This window comes from Hypanus sabinus, chromosome 19, assembly GCF_030144855.1.
Source record: "Hypanus sabinus isolate sHypSab1 chromosome 19, sHypSab1.hap1, whole genome shotgun sequence".
In the NCBI taxonomy this organism is placed as follows: domain Eukaryota; kingdom Metazoa; phylum Chordata; class Chondrichthyes; order Myliobatiformes; family Dasyatidae; genus Hypanus; species Hypanus sabinus.
Window position 1 is genome coordinate 30,001,403 of NC_082724.1, and position 16,239 is coordinate 30,017,641.

At 39.0% G+C, this 16,239-nt stretch overlaps 1 protein-coding gene and 1 long non-coding RNA gene across 11 annotated transcripts in view; one reads left to right on the forward strand and one right to left on the reverse strand.

The window, feature by feature from the left end:
- LOC132377844 (A disintegrin and metalloproteinase with thrombospondin motifs 9-like) overlaps nt 1–16,239 on the reverse strand; it is a 249,369-nt gene that overhangs the window by 68,852 nt on the left and 164,278 nt on the right. For both annotated transcript variants that reach the window (XM_059944273.1, XM_059944271.1), the window contains exon 29: nt 12,685–12,852. In XM_059944273.1, coding sequence (XP_059800256.1) covers nt 12,685–12,852 — 168 coding nt within the window. The remainder of the gene's footprint in view (nt 1–12,684; nt 12,853–16,239) is intronic.
- The window catches only part of LOC132377845 (uncharacterized), a 51,389-nt gene that overhangs the window by 8,736 nt on the left and 26,414 nt on the right, over nt 1–16,239 (forward strand). For 5 of the 9 annotated variants that reach the window (XR_009506791.1, XR_009506797.1, XR_009506798.1 and 2 more), the window contains 3 exons: nt 3,934–4,075; nt 4,545–4,639; nt 15,017–15,090. This is a non-coding gene — a long non-coding RNA (uncharacterized LOC132377845). The remainder of the gene's footprint in view (nt 1–3,933; nt 4,076–4,544; nt 4,640–15,016; nt 15,091–16,239) is intronic. The other 4 variants (XR_009506794.1, XR_009506796.1, XR_009506793.1 and 1 more) reach the window with 3 other exon arrangements.

Below are 16,239 nucleotides of genomic sequence, written 5' to 3' on the forward strand. Positions count from 1 at the left end.
TTTTTATGTCGGATCTATCTCCACAGCCATTCCACTGTCTGTTCTGGTGCTTTGGTTCCCATCCCCCTGAAACTCTGGTTTAAATCCTACTGTGTAGCAATAGCAAACCCTCCCATGAGGATATTAGTCCCCACCCAGTTCAGATGGAAACCGTCCCTTTTGTACAGGTCCCACCTTTCCTAGAAGAGAGCCAAATGATTTAAAAATATGAAGACCTCCCTCCTGCACCATCTCCTTAGTCATGTGTTAAACTGTGTGCCTTCCTACTTCTGACTTCACTAGCATGTGGCACAGGAGATCCTGTCCATTAACTTAGCACCTAAATCCCTGAATTCACTTTGCAGGACCTCATCACCCCTTTTACCTACATGAACCACAACCTCTGGCTATTCACCCTCCCACTTAAGAATGCTGTGGATTTTATCCAAGAAGTTCTTGACCCTCACACCCTGAAGGCAATGTATCATCTGGAAACCTCATTATCATCCACAGAAACTCCTTTTTGTTCCCTTAACCAATGAATCCTCTATCACTACAGCACACCCCTTCTGTCCTCTTCCCTTATGAGTTGGAGCCAGACTTAGTACCAGATATCTGACCACTATGCATTTCCTCTGTTAGGTCATCCATTCCCAACCCCTGCCAACAATATCTGAACTGGTATATCAGTTGTTGAGGGGAATGGACAGAGAGGTACTCTGAACTGGCTGCCTATCCTCTTTCCCCTCCTGACTATCACTCAGTTACCTCTGTCCTGCACGTTAGGTGTAACCCCCCACTCCCTGTACATTTTGTCTATCAAATCCTCAGCTCTTGAATGATCCAGTGTTCACCCAGTTCTAGCTCCAACTCCTTAACATCATCCTTAAAAAGCTGCAGCTGGATGCACTTCCTGCAGGTGTAGTCATGAGGGACACTGGACGTCTCTCTGCCTTCCCACATTCTGCAAGAGCAGCATTCCATTATGCTGCCTGGCATCCCTACTGCTCTAAGTGTGCAATAAGAAAGAATGAATAATAAAAAAAAACTACCTATGGCCTACGTCTCTTCTCCTGAAACCCTTAATGAGCTGAAGCCTCGATAAGCCAAAGCCTCAATCGTCCCACTCTAACACTGATCAACTCAGACAATGGCTGCTCTGCTTAAACCTAACTTCTTTTTACTGGACCTTTCCAAGTGCCTAATAATGCGCAATCCAATGTCTCCTCGGGAACGGAGGTGCACAGAATGTGCTGATACACCCTGCTCACTTCTTTGGAACTCTCTCTCCCTCTGTGCAATCTTTTTTCTCCTCAGGAACTGTGGAAAATGTGAAATAATTGCATGGCACACTTTATGTTTAACTGCCTGCATCTCCTTAACCAACATGCCCAGGACCTCTGGACATATATACATACTAGTCTCTCACCAGTTAATTAACGTTCTGCCTATCTTCTCTTCAAATATGCATAGGTGCACAGCTTCACATTTTACCACAATATTACCTCATATGCTTAGGGATTCCTGTCTATGTCCTTCTACAAACTCTCTGCATTCACCTCACAGCTCCCTTCCCCACTTAGCTTCACATCATCAGCAACTGCATGCTCTTCAGTCTGTTCTTGCACCTCAGTCATTAGTTATGTATAAGTACCCAGGTGTAAAATACAAATCTTCTTAGAAGCCACTAGTGATAGTCAGCCAACATGAAAAATCCTCAGTAACATCCGGTCTTTGTTTTCTCTCCCTTTGACTGTCTCATGGATTCATGTATTGCCACATGGACACTTGCTTTTTTAATGTGGTAAAGTAGCAAATGATTTATTTAAAACCAGGTACTTTGCAAGTTCTGTTTCCTCTTTATTTATCCTGCTGTATCCATCCGAAGAAGCTGTTTAACTTTGTCAAAAATGGTTCTCCCAACTTTAAAAACATGCTGAGTCTCTAAAATTACATTATGATTCATATAAATGTCTAATCATTATCCCTTGACATTGACCTGTATACCCTCCATATAAATATTCTACAGGGTCATCAGAGACCAAAAATTTTAACTTGGGTCAAGCAAAGATTTGAGACTTGCCATTGTCCTCAGAGGAACTGGCGCCTTATTTCTGTAGTAATGCCACAACACTGAGGTCAATTATACATGTGAAAGTTTACAGAAAGCAGCAATCTGTAAGCATCTTGATACTATCATAATTATGCTTCAAATGCTGTGACATTTAGATTGCAATACCTACTTTTTATGTTCACAGTGAATTCAAAAGAAATAAACTTTCTGGATTTAGCTAATATTAAAACAGATTAAGTATATTGGGGTGAAAGTTGAAGATCCCCCCTTTTTTTGAAATGGGAGAGGGTTGAGGGAGAGGCTGCTAAAATTAAGAACTGGGAATACATCACAATCTCACCAACAGGTTGTGAGATGTGCATATATCACACATTTGAGAGGCAAGATATGTCATTCATGTTTATTTAAACCAGGCTCCCAAATGCTCAGTGCTCTTCCTGGCTCTTAATCTAATAATCGTTCTCCAATTCTCAGTTCTACCTGCTCCATACTGTCGTGACCTCTGATGTCAATTCCAACCAATAGGATATGATCGTAAACTATGTTCGTTAAGCAAAGCAGCAGGTAAACCGCTGCAAGTTCACATGCTGCTGCTGGTCACCCGGCGGAGCACAACAAAGTACTGCAATTGGGAAGTTGCTGGTGAAGATGAATCAGCAATTTTGGGTCTCCTTTACTTGCTTAAGTATCCCAACTTGCTCGTGACAGTTTACCTCAAAAATAATTGCCTTGTAGGCCAATAGGATTAACATAGATAGACATACTGGATAAGTTGAGCCTACTTCTGTACTGTATAACTTTATGACCTTCTCTGTAAGTTCCAGCCATGAAAGTCTTTGCTTAGTTGTGTTAGAATGAAATTATGCATAAATAAGTTATCATAGCTTTTGACCTGCAGAATGATCAAAGCTAAATTAATTGGATCAAATAGTATGTTTTTGGCATGCAGTTCTCTTATATCTTTTGAAATACAGTTAACTTAACACTTAGGAGTGCATTCTTAACCTAATATGACTCAATTCGAAAGAAGTGGAATTTGTCATTGCCCAATTGTAAGTGTGATGATGGGAATAAAAGCCAGAACTGGAAACCCCAACTCTTGTCCAAACTGAGCTTTCGACCTCATTAGTATCAAAGATTAGCAGATGAAGGAAGGAGACATCTATAGTGCCTTCTGCCTTGCTGGGAAGGGTTGATGTGAAGGAGAATATATGGTAGAACTGTGGTATATGGTAAAACTTTCTGGCTCTATACTAGTCTTTAAAAAAACATATTTATTTTTTGCTTCCTCTTTTCCTTTAAACCATTGCACTGTGAAAACAAAAAACCCAGATTAGATCTGATCTGACTCCTGCTCCAGTCTGTGATATCCACTCTCCCACAGGGCCTAAAACAGGCACTAGACCCCACATTTACACTGATTAAAAACCTACTGCCAACTAAATCCTATTTTCATTCTTCATAATTCTCCAAATTTGCCCTTTGGAAAAATGAGTTGCAAGAAGAGAATGATGATTTAGTCAAATATATTTTTAAAATTCTATGCATTAAAAATAATAAATTTTTAATATAAGTTACATAGAAACAATGGAGGAAGAGTGTCCAGTTTAAGTTCAGTTTAAACATGGAAACTAGTAAGTATTTGATAGTTTCTTGTCTATTACAACTCTCAAAACTTGTGGGGTCATAACCAATTATCACATGGCATGCACTTTATATCCAGGACAGCAAAACATAAAGAACACTAACCCTAAAGATGCAACATGCTTCCACATTGATAGTTTTAGCATTGTGTGCATCAATACAAAATCAATGAATGAATGGTTGCCCTGTAAAATAAAATTTGCAACATTTTCTAATGATATATTTTGCTTTTCTAGGTTTAGTATCACCAGGTATTACTAGAAGCAAGGTTACCTGGGTGGTAGGCATCTTTATGACTCATCTTCATGCGCCTGATTCATGAATGAAAAGAGTTGGCCTCTGGTAGCATTTTATGATGAACAAAACAAAGCTCCTTAGGTAGGTGTTTATGACTGACAGAAAGAAAACTATAATTCAAACTAGAGAATTGTAATGTACTGCTCACAGCATTAAAAAGATGTGCTATAACGAACTCAGGGTAACTTATTGTGAAGGAATGCATTTATGAGACAGTTTGCATCTAAAATATCTCTTATATCCAATATCATATTTTGACCTTGCTTTCAAATGCATTTTCTTCAGCTCTCATGGCATGTATTATAACATTTTTCTTTTCATTTATCACTACGAGTGTGAAATGACGCTTAACATACATATGGATTGAAGAAGGAGCTCAACATTTTAGCTTCGATTGATTGATGCTGCATACTTTTTGAGCAAGCTCCTGCTTAACTTTGAAAATATTTCTTAAAGTTTGAATCTCAATATTCAGAAACTCTTCCGACTGCTTTGAAAATAACTAAACCTGGGGAGTGCCTTAGCTTAATAACAAGGAATGTTTTCAAAGGCTTTGTGGTGATGTAACGGGATATAGAAGCAGAAAGTCTTGAGCTTGGAGACAGCAATTGGGAACAAACTCTCAACTGTAATGATGCAAGGAAGGTGAGTACAACTTACTTTGTGTGTGATTTCTGAATAAGTAGATCATGTTCAGACATTTTGTGATCTCTTAAATCCTCCATTGTCAAGCTATAGTGCCAGAAACTATGAATGAACTGTTAGGGCATATGAGTAAACCACAACTGGAAGCAGTTTTGTTTGGAGAAGGATCATTAGGTTGATTCTTGGGATGAAAGAGTTGATACATGCAGAATGATTGTGAACAATGGGCCTCTGCTCAGGATGATTAGAAGAAAACTTGGTTATAAAAATTTAAACTTCCACAGGGATTGACAGGATGAGTAGTAAGAGAATACTTCCCTTTGCGGGGATATTCACAACAAGGAGGCAGAGTTTCAGAATAGGTGTTGCCCTTTTAAACCATAATTCTCTCAGCAGGTCACAAGTTTTCCGAATTCTTTGTTCAGAGAATGGAGGAGGTGGAGTCACTAAATAGATTAAAGATGGATTTAGGCCGGCATTTGAAACATAAGGAAGTCATGGGAATGAGGAGAGCAAGGAAGAGTAGTTTTAAGGCCAGCATTGGGTCAAGCATAATCTCATTGTACGTACAGCAGGCTTGAAGATCTAGTTTCTCAGCGTTATCTGCTCTTTATCCAAGAGAGAGTCACAATAATCCTATCCTATTGCAGCTCCTCTTATCCTACATTCTGTAAGGACGCCATTCCATTCTCCCAATTTCACTAGCTGCTATGATGCCACCCACAGCCATGCTTCTGACACAGATTTCACTTTCCTTAATGGTAGTTGTCTGTCTGTTGAGGCTCGCAACTACACCTGCTCTCCCTTTCATGGATTACTTCTCATTCTGTCTCCACCCATCCAGATCAATGATAGATTTCCCTTTATGTTCAACTTCCAATCAGGCTCTGTGTTCAATGGATCAAACTTCATAATTTCCACCTTCTTTAATGTGGGGCTGTAAGATACATTTACTTCTGATTCTAAAGGACCACCCCTCCCATGACTCCATGGATCAATCTTCCATCTCTACCAACACCCCGTCCCCTTGTAGTTTAATTGTCATTCAATCATACCCGTTTATACAGCAAAATGAAACAGCATTCCTCTGGGGTCAAAGTGCAAAACACAGTACATACGTCACACACAGCACATATAGTTATGATCCAACACACAGGACACAAAATCATAGAATTGTCTGAAGATTGATGGTGCATGGGATGGTGTCCTGGAGCCATATTTCTGCAAGAACAAGTATAGAGCAGTTCCTCATCTCACACTCGTTCAGCAGATAAAGGCAAATCAACTTGACTCGTGCTTGGTCAGCCACAAGCAATCTGGTTTGTCTTTCATGGAGCAAACTCTGGAGAGCAGCACTGACAGGAGGGGCTAGCTGCCAACCCAGCATGGATTCCAGGGGGCCTGCTGTGTTTCTTTTCTATCCCACACTACCTTTGGCACCTCCTCCCCTGGGTGGGTGTAACAACTGGAGCATGGCATGAGGGCTTAGTCTGTGCAACAGTTGAAGGCATGCAGCTCCCCCACTGTTGGTCTCGCCAAGGAACCAATGAGATGAACTGACTATATTTTATATTACCACTGTCCACCAGGGTCCTGTGATCGCAAAAAAATTCTTAAGATACACACTTGCACCATTTGTTAGACCCAGAGAGGCTGCTTTGAACAAACGTGTCACCATCTTAACAGAACTCCTTTTACATGTCACTCCCCCATTCAGCTATAGGATACACAACACCTTCTTCCCTTCCCTTGTCTAGGAACACAAATGCAACTTTCAAGTGTAGGGATAGCTCACTTCTACTTATTCCAATTTGGTGTACTGCATTCAATGTCACCTTCTACTTGTTCTGCTTCTCCATTCTACCAAGAGCTCTCAAATTGTTCTAACAACGCCCAGAGTTAATGTTTTAGTTTCTGACTTGACGCATTACAGTTCTGAGGACTCAGTGAGTTCAAATGGTTCACTTAACTTTTCAAATGCGTCAGAAATGGCCAGTTCTTATGTAAGGCCAACATTATACTGAGGATATCAAATCTAGAACGAGAATCCATAAGACCTAGGAGCAGAATTAGCCCATTTGACCTATCAACCCTGCTCCGCCATTCCATCATGGTTGATTTATTATCCTCTCAACCCCATTCTTCTACATTCTACCCATAACCTTTGGCACCCTGACTAATCAAGAACTTAACAACCTCAGCTTTAAATATACTGAAAGACTTGGTCTCCACAGCCATAGAACATTACAGCACAAAAACAGGCCCTTCAGTCAATGCCAAACTATTATTCTGCCTGGTTCCATTGACCTGCACGTGCACCATAGCCCTCCATAACCCTCCCATCCATGTACTTATTCAAACTTCTCTGAAATGCTGCAATTGAGTCTGCATCTGTCACCTGTGACAGCTCATTCTACACTTGCACCAACCTCTGAGTGAAGTATTCCCTCAGGTTCCTCATTTTTTCACCCATAACCTATGACCCTAGTACTAATCTACACAGCCTGTGAAAAATTCTCCTTCCATCTTCTTTATCTATAGACCTCATAATTTGGTAGACCTCTTTCAAATCTTCCCTCAATCTCCTACACTCCAAGTAATAAGGTTCTAACCTATTCACCTTTTCCCTACAACTCAAGTCTTCAAATCTTGGCAACATCCTTGTAATTTCTCTGTACTTTTTCTCTCTTATTGATAGCTTTCCTGTAGGTAGGTGACCAGAACTGTGCACAATAATCCAAATTTGCCCTCATTAATGTCTTTTACAAATTCAACATAATATTGGGCTAGACCCAGCATGGAAATTGCATTCCAGTGAAGGATATGGGTCAGGAGACAGAAGGAGAAACTCAGTTTTAGAAAAATTATTTTGCTTCAGTTTAATGTTTTAATATTTCACAATGGTTTAAATAATTTCAGTTTGCTTTTTATTAAAGATTGACAATATTTTAAAATAAGTTGTTATTTTAATTTAAAACATGACATTCTTTTAATAGCATTAAAAATACCTAAAGCTCTTATGATTAGGAAGATTAAGAGCAGGGTTCACCAGCTGTCAAGAGTTTACAGGATAGGTTAAAGAGAATCCCAACCACACTGAGACAATACTCTGGAGTCCATGATGTCATACGTTTGTTGAGTAATGACAAAGCCCACCTACTCTCCCTTAACCTTCTTTATAAATAATATTACAGAGTGAGAAGGTCTGTAATAGAGGTCGAGAAGGTCATTAATACTCAAAATTTTGAATGATCAGCCATACCAAAACCATTAATGATAAGAACAGTGGAGGGGCTGGATAAGTTTCAATGTCCATATCTTTTAAGAGCTATCTGTGCTCAATAAAATTTGATCAGGACTGTAAAAAATACTCACAACTTGACTAAATGTTAAGCCAAAGCAGTTTTCAAGGCATCAGCATTATGTACAATTAAGTAGTTGGCTCGATTTTGCTTTTAAGGGGTAGTTTTGAATAGTGCTAGAAACCCCTTACCAGCAATTCTCTTTAGTGGGATCTTCCTACCTTGCAACGCCATTGCCAAGAAGAGATTTAGAAGTGCCATGAGAACATCACTTCATCTAAGCACCAATTTGAATCATGCACAATTTTGGCTTGGATTTCAGTTTTGCTTTAATATGAGTTCAAGTTCAGCTTTAATTGTTATTCAACCATACACATGAGTGCAGCCAAACAAAACAGTGTTCCTCTGGGGCAAGGCGCAAAACACAGAACCACAGTCACACACAGCATACATAAATAACCAGTCAGGATCCCTGTAATTACTATTCAAGACCACTGTGGGAGAGCATTGTCATCACAAGATTGGCAGAGTTTCAAGGACATACTCACCTTGCTTCTCAGTACAATTGCCATCCATATCACCTTCTTTCCAAACACACTTAAAACATAAAGGTGGAAATAGTATTACTGAATAAAATAATTGATTTTCAGATTTCAAAGGTATCAAGTCCCTAACTAAATGTCCCTGATGTATCTGCCTCTACTCCAGCCCTGGCAGTCTATTCGAGGCACTTACCAGTCTCCGTGTAAAAATTTCTACCACTGACATCCCTCTATACTTTCCTCCACTCATGTTAAAAGCATGTCCTCTACTGTTAGCCATTGCTGTCCTGCGAAAAAGGTGCTGGTTGTCCACTCTATCTATGCCCTCTATAAACTTAAAAACCTCTATTATATCACATCTCATACTTCTTCGCTCTACAAAGAAAAGCCCCTGCTTGTTCAAACTTTCCTCATAAGACATAATATCTAATCCAGGCTGCATACTGTTAATTGCCCCCTGCACTCTGTCCAATGCTTCTACATCCTTCCTATAATGAGGCAATCAGAACAGAACTCAATACTCCAAGTCTACCTAGAGTTTTATAGATCTGCAACATTAGTTTGTGGCTCTTGAACTCAATCCCTTGACCAGTGAAAGACAGAATACCCCACACCCTCTTAACCATACTATCAATGCAGAGCAACCTAGTGGGATCTATGGATTTGGACCCCAAGATCCTGTTCCTCCATACTGCTAAGAAATCTGCCATTAACCTTGTATTCTGTCTTCAATTTCGACATTTTTTCAGACTGGGCTCCATATGTTACTTTTCAGCTCAGCCCTGCTTCCTATCAATGTCCCGTCATAACCTATGGCAACCTTCTGCACTATGCTAGGTTGCAGAAGGGTGGAAATGAGGAAATGACAGTCATCCCATCAATAACCTTCCTAATATCTGAAGATGTAGAGGTAGCGCTTAACAAATGAAATTCAGAAAATATTACATTCTTTTCAAAAAAAGTGTTGGGATAAATCCAGTAACCTTGGGCTTAGACCAATTAATTTAACCTCAGTGGTAGGAAAGTTCCAGAAATAATAATTAGGGACAGAATTAGCAGCCTTTTGGGCAAGTGTTGATTGATAAGAGAAAGCAGCAAATCATGTTTAACCAACTTGATTAACAGATACAAAATGATGGAGGAACTTAGTAGGTCAGCAGCATCTATGGTGAAGAATAAGGAGTTGACATTTCAGGCTGAGAACCTTCATGAGGACTGAAGGGTCTCTGCCTGAAACATTAACTCTTTATTCCTCCTCATAGATGCTGCCTGACCTTGTGAGGTCCTCCAGCATCTTACACGTGTTACTCTGGATTTCCTGCATCTGCAGAATCTTTTGTGTTAACCAACTTAACATAAATTTTGTGTAAATTACTAAGAAGGTCTATAAAGAATTGTGTTTGATGTTGTATTTATATGAAGTACCACTTGAAAGTTTGTGAGCAAGATTGAATTCCATTGGAAAAATAGGAGTTGTAGCAGCATGGTTTGAGGTTTGGAAAAAGTAATAGCAAAGTTTATTTTCAGACTGAAAACTGTGTGCAGTGGAGTCCCTCAGGGTTTTGTACAAGAACTCTACTTCTCTCTCTATGTAATAATAAAACACGTTTGAGTATGCTGTGCACATTTCCGCAGATGAAACAAAACTCTGAGGCAAAGAGAACTGTGAGGAGGTCCAGACAAAGGAAGGGGCACAATACTAAAAGGGATAAAAGAACGAGGATTTTGTGTTATACATACATCGTTAGGTGAAGTAGGCAGGAAAGACTAAGACAGTGGTTATAAAAGTAACAGGATTCTGTTGATTGGAAGTGCAAGGCAGATTTGGAGAACATTTATAAAATACTGGTTCCATTGCAATGAGTTTTGAGTGCCATCCTTTAAGAAAGAAAGGTTCAGAGAGGGTGCAGAAGAAAGTTATTAAAATGTTTCCAGAGATGAGAGTGTTTGTTTATTTTTCTTGGATAGACTGGGAGGCTGGAATAGTTTTTCTTGGAATGGAAAAAGTCTTGAGGCAATCTAAAGAAAGTTTCCAAATCATGAAAGTTACAAACAAAATTGATACAGTGAAACTGTGCTCATTGGCAGAATGGTCGATACCAAGAGGGCATAGAGTGAAAACAATTGTTAAAAGTATTAGATAAAGCACTTTACTCAGCAAGTAGCTGCTGTGGTGAACTATGTGCCTGTCGGGACACGCCCCTGCTGACTGCTCCTGTGGCTCCTCCCACAGGCCCCTGTATAAAGGAGATCTGCGGCCTGACGCTCGGCCTCAGTCTCCAGGACCTTGTATGATAGACACTCACTCCTGGTTCCTTCTTCCAGTCAATAAAAGCCGATATCTCGCCTACGTCTCAGTGTGAGTTATTGATGGTGCATCAGCTGCCATGCATTGTAGTGGAAGTAGACTCAATTGTATCATTCAAAATAGACCTGGATAAGTATTTTGAAGGCAATGAATTTGCAGAAGAACCAAGTGGAAACAGCTAGCTTGATCTTAAGTGGAACTATTGCAGACTCAACAAATCGAATGGTCGCCTTACAGACTGTAACCATTTTTTTTTCTGATACGTGGCTACAGCGATTACCTTGAGGAAGTTAGCTGTATCTGTGGGATGCAGTTCTGTGTCAGTCCAAGATGGGTGTTAATCTGCTTCACAGTTGCCACTGCATGGTCACCATAGTCACAACTGTAGGCCTTCTTTCAATTTTGTGTGAAGGAACAACTTCAAAATAGTATAGTTTTTTATTAACTGACTTTGGATTTAGGCACAACAGCAGCTATATTTCATTAGCAATTTGAAAGGACTCTCACAATGTGCTACAGATGTGCCATAGAGAGCATTGTGGTTGGTTACATCAGCGCCCGGTATGGAAGGCTCACTGCACAGGATCAGAAAAAGCTGCAGTTAAGTTAAAAACTCAGCCGGCTCCATCACGGGCACTATCCTTCTCAGCATCCAGGATCCCTTCAAAAGGTGATACCTCAAAAAGACAGCATCCATCATTAAGGGCCCCATCACCCAGGACTTGCCCTCTTCTCATTGCTATCATCAGCGAGGAAGTAGAGGAATCTGAAGGCACACACGTAATAATGTAGAAACAGCTTTTACCCTTCCACCATCAGATTTCTGAGTGGACAATTAACTCAAATACACTACTTTATTTTTGCTCCCCTTTTACACTACTTATTTAATTTATATACCATATAATACATTATACAATAATGCACACACACACACACACACACACACACACACACACACACACACACACACACACACACACACACACACACACACACACACACACACACACACACACACACACACACACACACCCCTCTAATTTATAGTCTTATTATGTATTACATACAATATATTTTGCGACATTTGCCAGTGATATTAAATCTGATTCTAATTTCTTTAGCTGGCTTGCATAATGACATTTGACTTACAGAATGGGCCAAACTCTCTACTTTCTGTATTTTGTTAGATAATTTATGTGCTTTGAAGATGAGACATAATAGATCACAATAGATCTCCAGAATAGGGAGCAACTTCCCTGACTCTTAGCTCCTCTGACCTGCCGGGTTTCTTAAGTGATGGGCAAAAGCCCATCATCATACAAGGTCTATAAGGATCGCAGTATCCTGATGTAAGTAGTTCTGCTGGTTTCATGACAGTATACTGCTGGACCTGGAGAGGACTTTTTAATAAAATGCCAGTTCTCTATACCATTGCATACAAGAATCATGATAACAGCCTCATTTGAGACAAAAGATTATGAGCAGGAGACCCATTCTACACATCTGAGCATATGATTTTGTCTTGTGCTCCAGACCAATACTGATGAAGTGCTGCATTGTCACAGGCTCTGGTTGTTCCTTCAGCTGACTGTTAAGTACCCTATAGAACTAATAATCAGGCATCCAGCCTAGACCTCAAATTAGCTATCTCCATGGGCAGCCAGGAAACCCTGAAGTCTGATCTCAAAACAGAACCACAGTCCTGGGTTAAGCAAGGCATGTAGTCTTGGTTGGTGCTACGACAGTGGGAAAAATGCAAACAAAAATCTCCTTTACTCAAAAGCAGATATTTCACCTTATGTTTTAACTTCCTTCACTGCTATGTAACATAGAATTTAAAGGGAAACCATAAAAAAATAATTTCAATAATTTGTAGTAAGTCTTATAATTTACCTCTGACCATTCTCCTGTTTTCCATTTAGGACATCGACCTCCTCGACATCGTTTTTGTGATTTAGGTTTCTCCAGATGTTTACAATTTTCTTCCTCTATTTCCTTTCCTTCTTTATTCATGCAGTAAACAGTACGATATTTACTTCCTTTCCCACAGGAAATGGAGCACTGAAAATAAATTAATTATAAAATTTAATTTCACTTGTTTAGTATTCCTTATAGTTTTACAGAGAATATCTCCTTTAGTCCTCTCTTAAGCATAATACATCATCTAGGAAAAAGGAGTGCAAATGCCACAATTGTAAAGGAACAGACAGATCAGCTTTTACTCTGTTCATTTTAATGGAAGCCATGTGCTTTTATAGCTGGCTCCAGCAGTGAGAGCTCCTAAGGAATCTGATGTACCTTCGATTCTGAGCGGTTACTCAGATCATAAATAACACACTGTCGTTTTTTCATGCCTCCCTTTCTAACCAATTATTTGACTACAAACGTATGCAATTACTGTCTTCAAGAATAGTTAGCAGATACATTAAAATCAAAGCAAATTAATTCTTTCAAAGCATGAAATCACTTGTGAACAGAGGTAATACTTGATGCATGAGAAATCTCCTTAAAGGAAATATGTCTGAAGAAAGTACCGTAGATGGGAAGGCTCAAACATTCAGAGCAGAGTAGGCAAAGAAATGACATTAAAACTCAACATGAAGTAAATCCTACACTACTGAAATTAATTTGTTACGGCATCCACTGAACAATCAAGACTCTGGAACACACACAAAATGCTGGAGGATCTTAGTAGGCCAGGCAGCATCTATGGAGAGGAATATACAGTAGATGTTTCAGGCTGAGGCCCCTCATTAGGACTGGAAAGGAAGGGGTAAAACAGCCAGAATAAGGAGGTGTCAGGTTATATTCCTGGCAGGTGATATCTGCAGGCATACGCTTAGTGTGAAATAGTGGGCAAATCCCCAGGAATCTCATTGAATCTCATGCAGTGGATTGGTGACAGATACAAAAGATTTATCTTCTTTTACGTTGCCTAGAACTATTGAAAAACAAGCCTGAAATTTGTTGAAACATGCAGCTCACAACTTTATTAAATCTCCTGAGCTTTAAATTTGATAAGAATTTTGTTGAACTCAATTACTACAAATCGAATAATAAACACAGCTTGCTCAAATTTCATTTATTAATTTGGGTAATAATTTTTTCTCAGGCTGATTGCATTACATTTTCATTTGGCTCACAAATAAAATAATTAATTATGTAAATGCGCATAGATGCAGAGATGCTGAGAAAAAAATCATGTTAAAATACAATGCGGAGCACAGTGGGATAGTTGTTAGCAATACACCAATACAGTGCCAGAAAACTGGGTTCAACTACACTGGAGATTGTGTGGACACTTTGTGACTGTGAGCATTTCCCCTCACATTCCAAAGATATATGGGTTAGTAGGTTCATTGGTTAAATGGGTGCAAGTGGGCAGGGAGGGCCTGTTATTGTGTTGTATCTCTAAAAAAAAATAAAAATAATGACATTGATAACAGTAGCAAAATCACACAATATCATTACAAATACTTAGATATTCTGAGGCAATACACAGAAGCAGTATTGCAAACATGATGCAATTCAACTTAAAATGCATTTAAAAGAATCTGCTTACAGACAGAAGAAATGTTCATTTTTCTGGAACCCAGGTGATATAAAATGCAGACATCATAACTAAATAGTAAGTTAATATTTTCAATAATAAGCAGAAAGAAATAAATTGCTTTCTCTTTCCAGTAAATGGCTAATCCCAAAAATTCAAAGGGACCATGAGATGAAGAAAGAAAATTTAATTAATGAGGATAACCTAAGCCAGTCAATGGATACCAGCAGGAATACTGGTTAGCTCCTTGGGGAACAAGGCAAAACTTAATTACAACCGACATCAGCATGCTAATCATCAAAAAGGATAGATATTCCTGTACTTCCATTAAAGTGGATTGTGATATCTACTTTCATTAAAGAAAGGGAAATCACTCAAGTTTCTCACAGGCAACATAGTCTGAGTTTCTGATATTAATCAAGACAATTTACTTATATGTGTGGTTTGTGGCAAGCACCTAGGTTTATACGTAATTGTACATATCCATGCATGACAATAATTAAAATTAGTGTGTTGGTGGTGTTGACTTGCATCACATTCATCAATGCAATGAATGTAAGCGAAACACTGCCTCTAACTATCAAGCACAATGAATCAATGTAGATATGGTTAAATGAGGTTGGATGGATGGGACGATAAGACGGTATCCCATTGTTAGTCTCATTCTCCTTTTAGCTTGCAGATACGGCATACCTTGCCAAATAAAACGTTGTTTGATCTGCCAGCCTGACTCAGGAACAAATCAATAGGTAAGATCTGCGTAGCTCAACGGCTACCCTTTCAATAATCCCATGAAGACCGCATCATAGGTACACTCAAAGCCTTGCTTGCAGCACCATCATAGACGTGTAGGTACAGACAACACACAGAATATAAATTATCCATAATTTGGATATGACATGACATTTCATGTGCAATCTAAGCAACAGGGCTCCCATTATTTGTTCCAACTTTATTTGGGCAGACACAGCAACAAAAGCTATAAAGTTCTTTCAATCATATTCAGTTCCAATTGCTTTAATAATGTCTTAATCCTTCCAGTTTGCATTTGTTTGCAATCAAAAGACTTGTCCACTACAGTAGTAACCCAACAACTAAATAAAATGATCTTCAGATAAATTACATAAATATTGTTTAACTTTCAATGTAACATATACCATTGAAACTTTAAAAAATCCTGAAAGTAAGCTTTATTTAATAATATCATTGTCAAATGAGCGCACATTGCAAATGCTAACTAAATCACACTGTTGTCAATCTTCTGGGGATAACACAAGCAAACCAAAGCTCCATGCTAAAGAATGTTTGCCATAAAGGGAAAATATCTTAAGTCTCATTGGGAAAAGTGGATAAATGATAAGCCAGTCTAAACCTGCTTTAGCAAAGGATAATCCTTAACATTTTTCAAGCCATAAAGTAGCTTAGCTAAACTAATTGTAAAAAAAAAACAATCAGCCACATATGATTCTTGCAAAACCTTAAATATACCAATTCAATTTAAAGATAGCTGGCTGGTGGTATAGTGGCATGAGCACTGGACTTCAGGGTGAAAAGTCCCAGGTTCGAATCCAGCCGGCCTCTTGCACATTTTCCCATCTGTGCTGGGTCATGTGTCAAGCTAGCAACTCGGCCTCGCAAAATGCTGCCTGATGCATCACAAGGTGTGGCAAGAGAACAACAATATAAAGAGCATGCAGAAGATAAAAGTTGCAACCCAATAATCTTGTGCTGAACAAAATTTCTCTAGTTCGTAATGTTTTAAAGCAAATGCTGTGTGATAACTCTAAGGCTGTATAAATGAAAATAACACTGATGTTTTAAGTCACTAATAATATGGTGATGTCTCCGTTATAACATTTATTGGCACAGAAAAGTAGGTCCTTTTAGAGATTATAAAA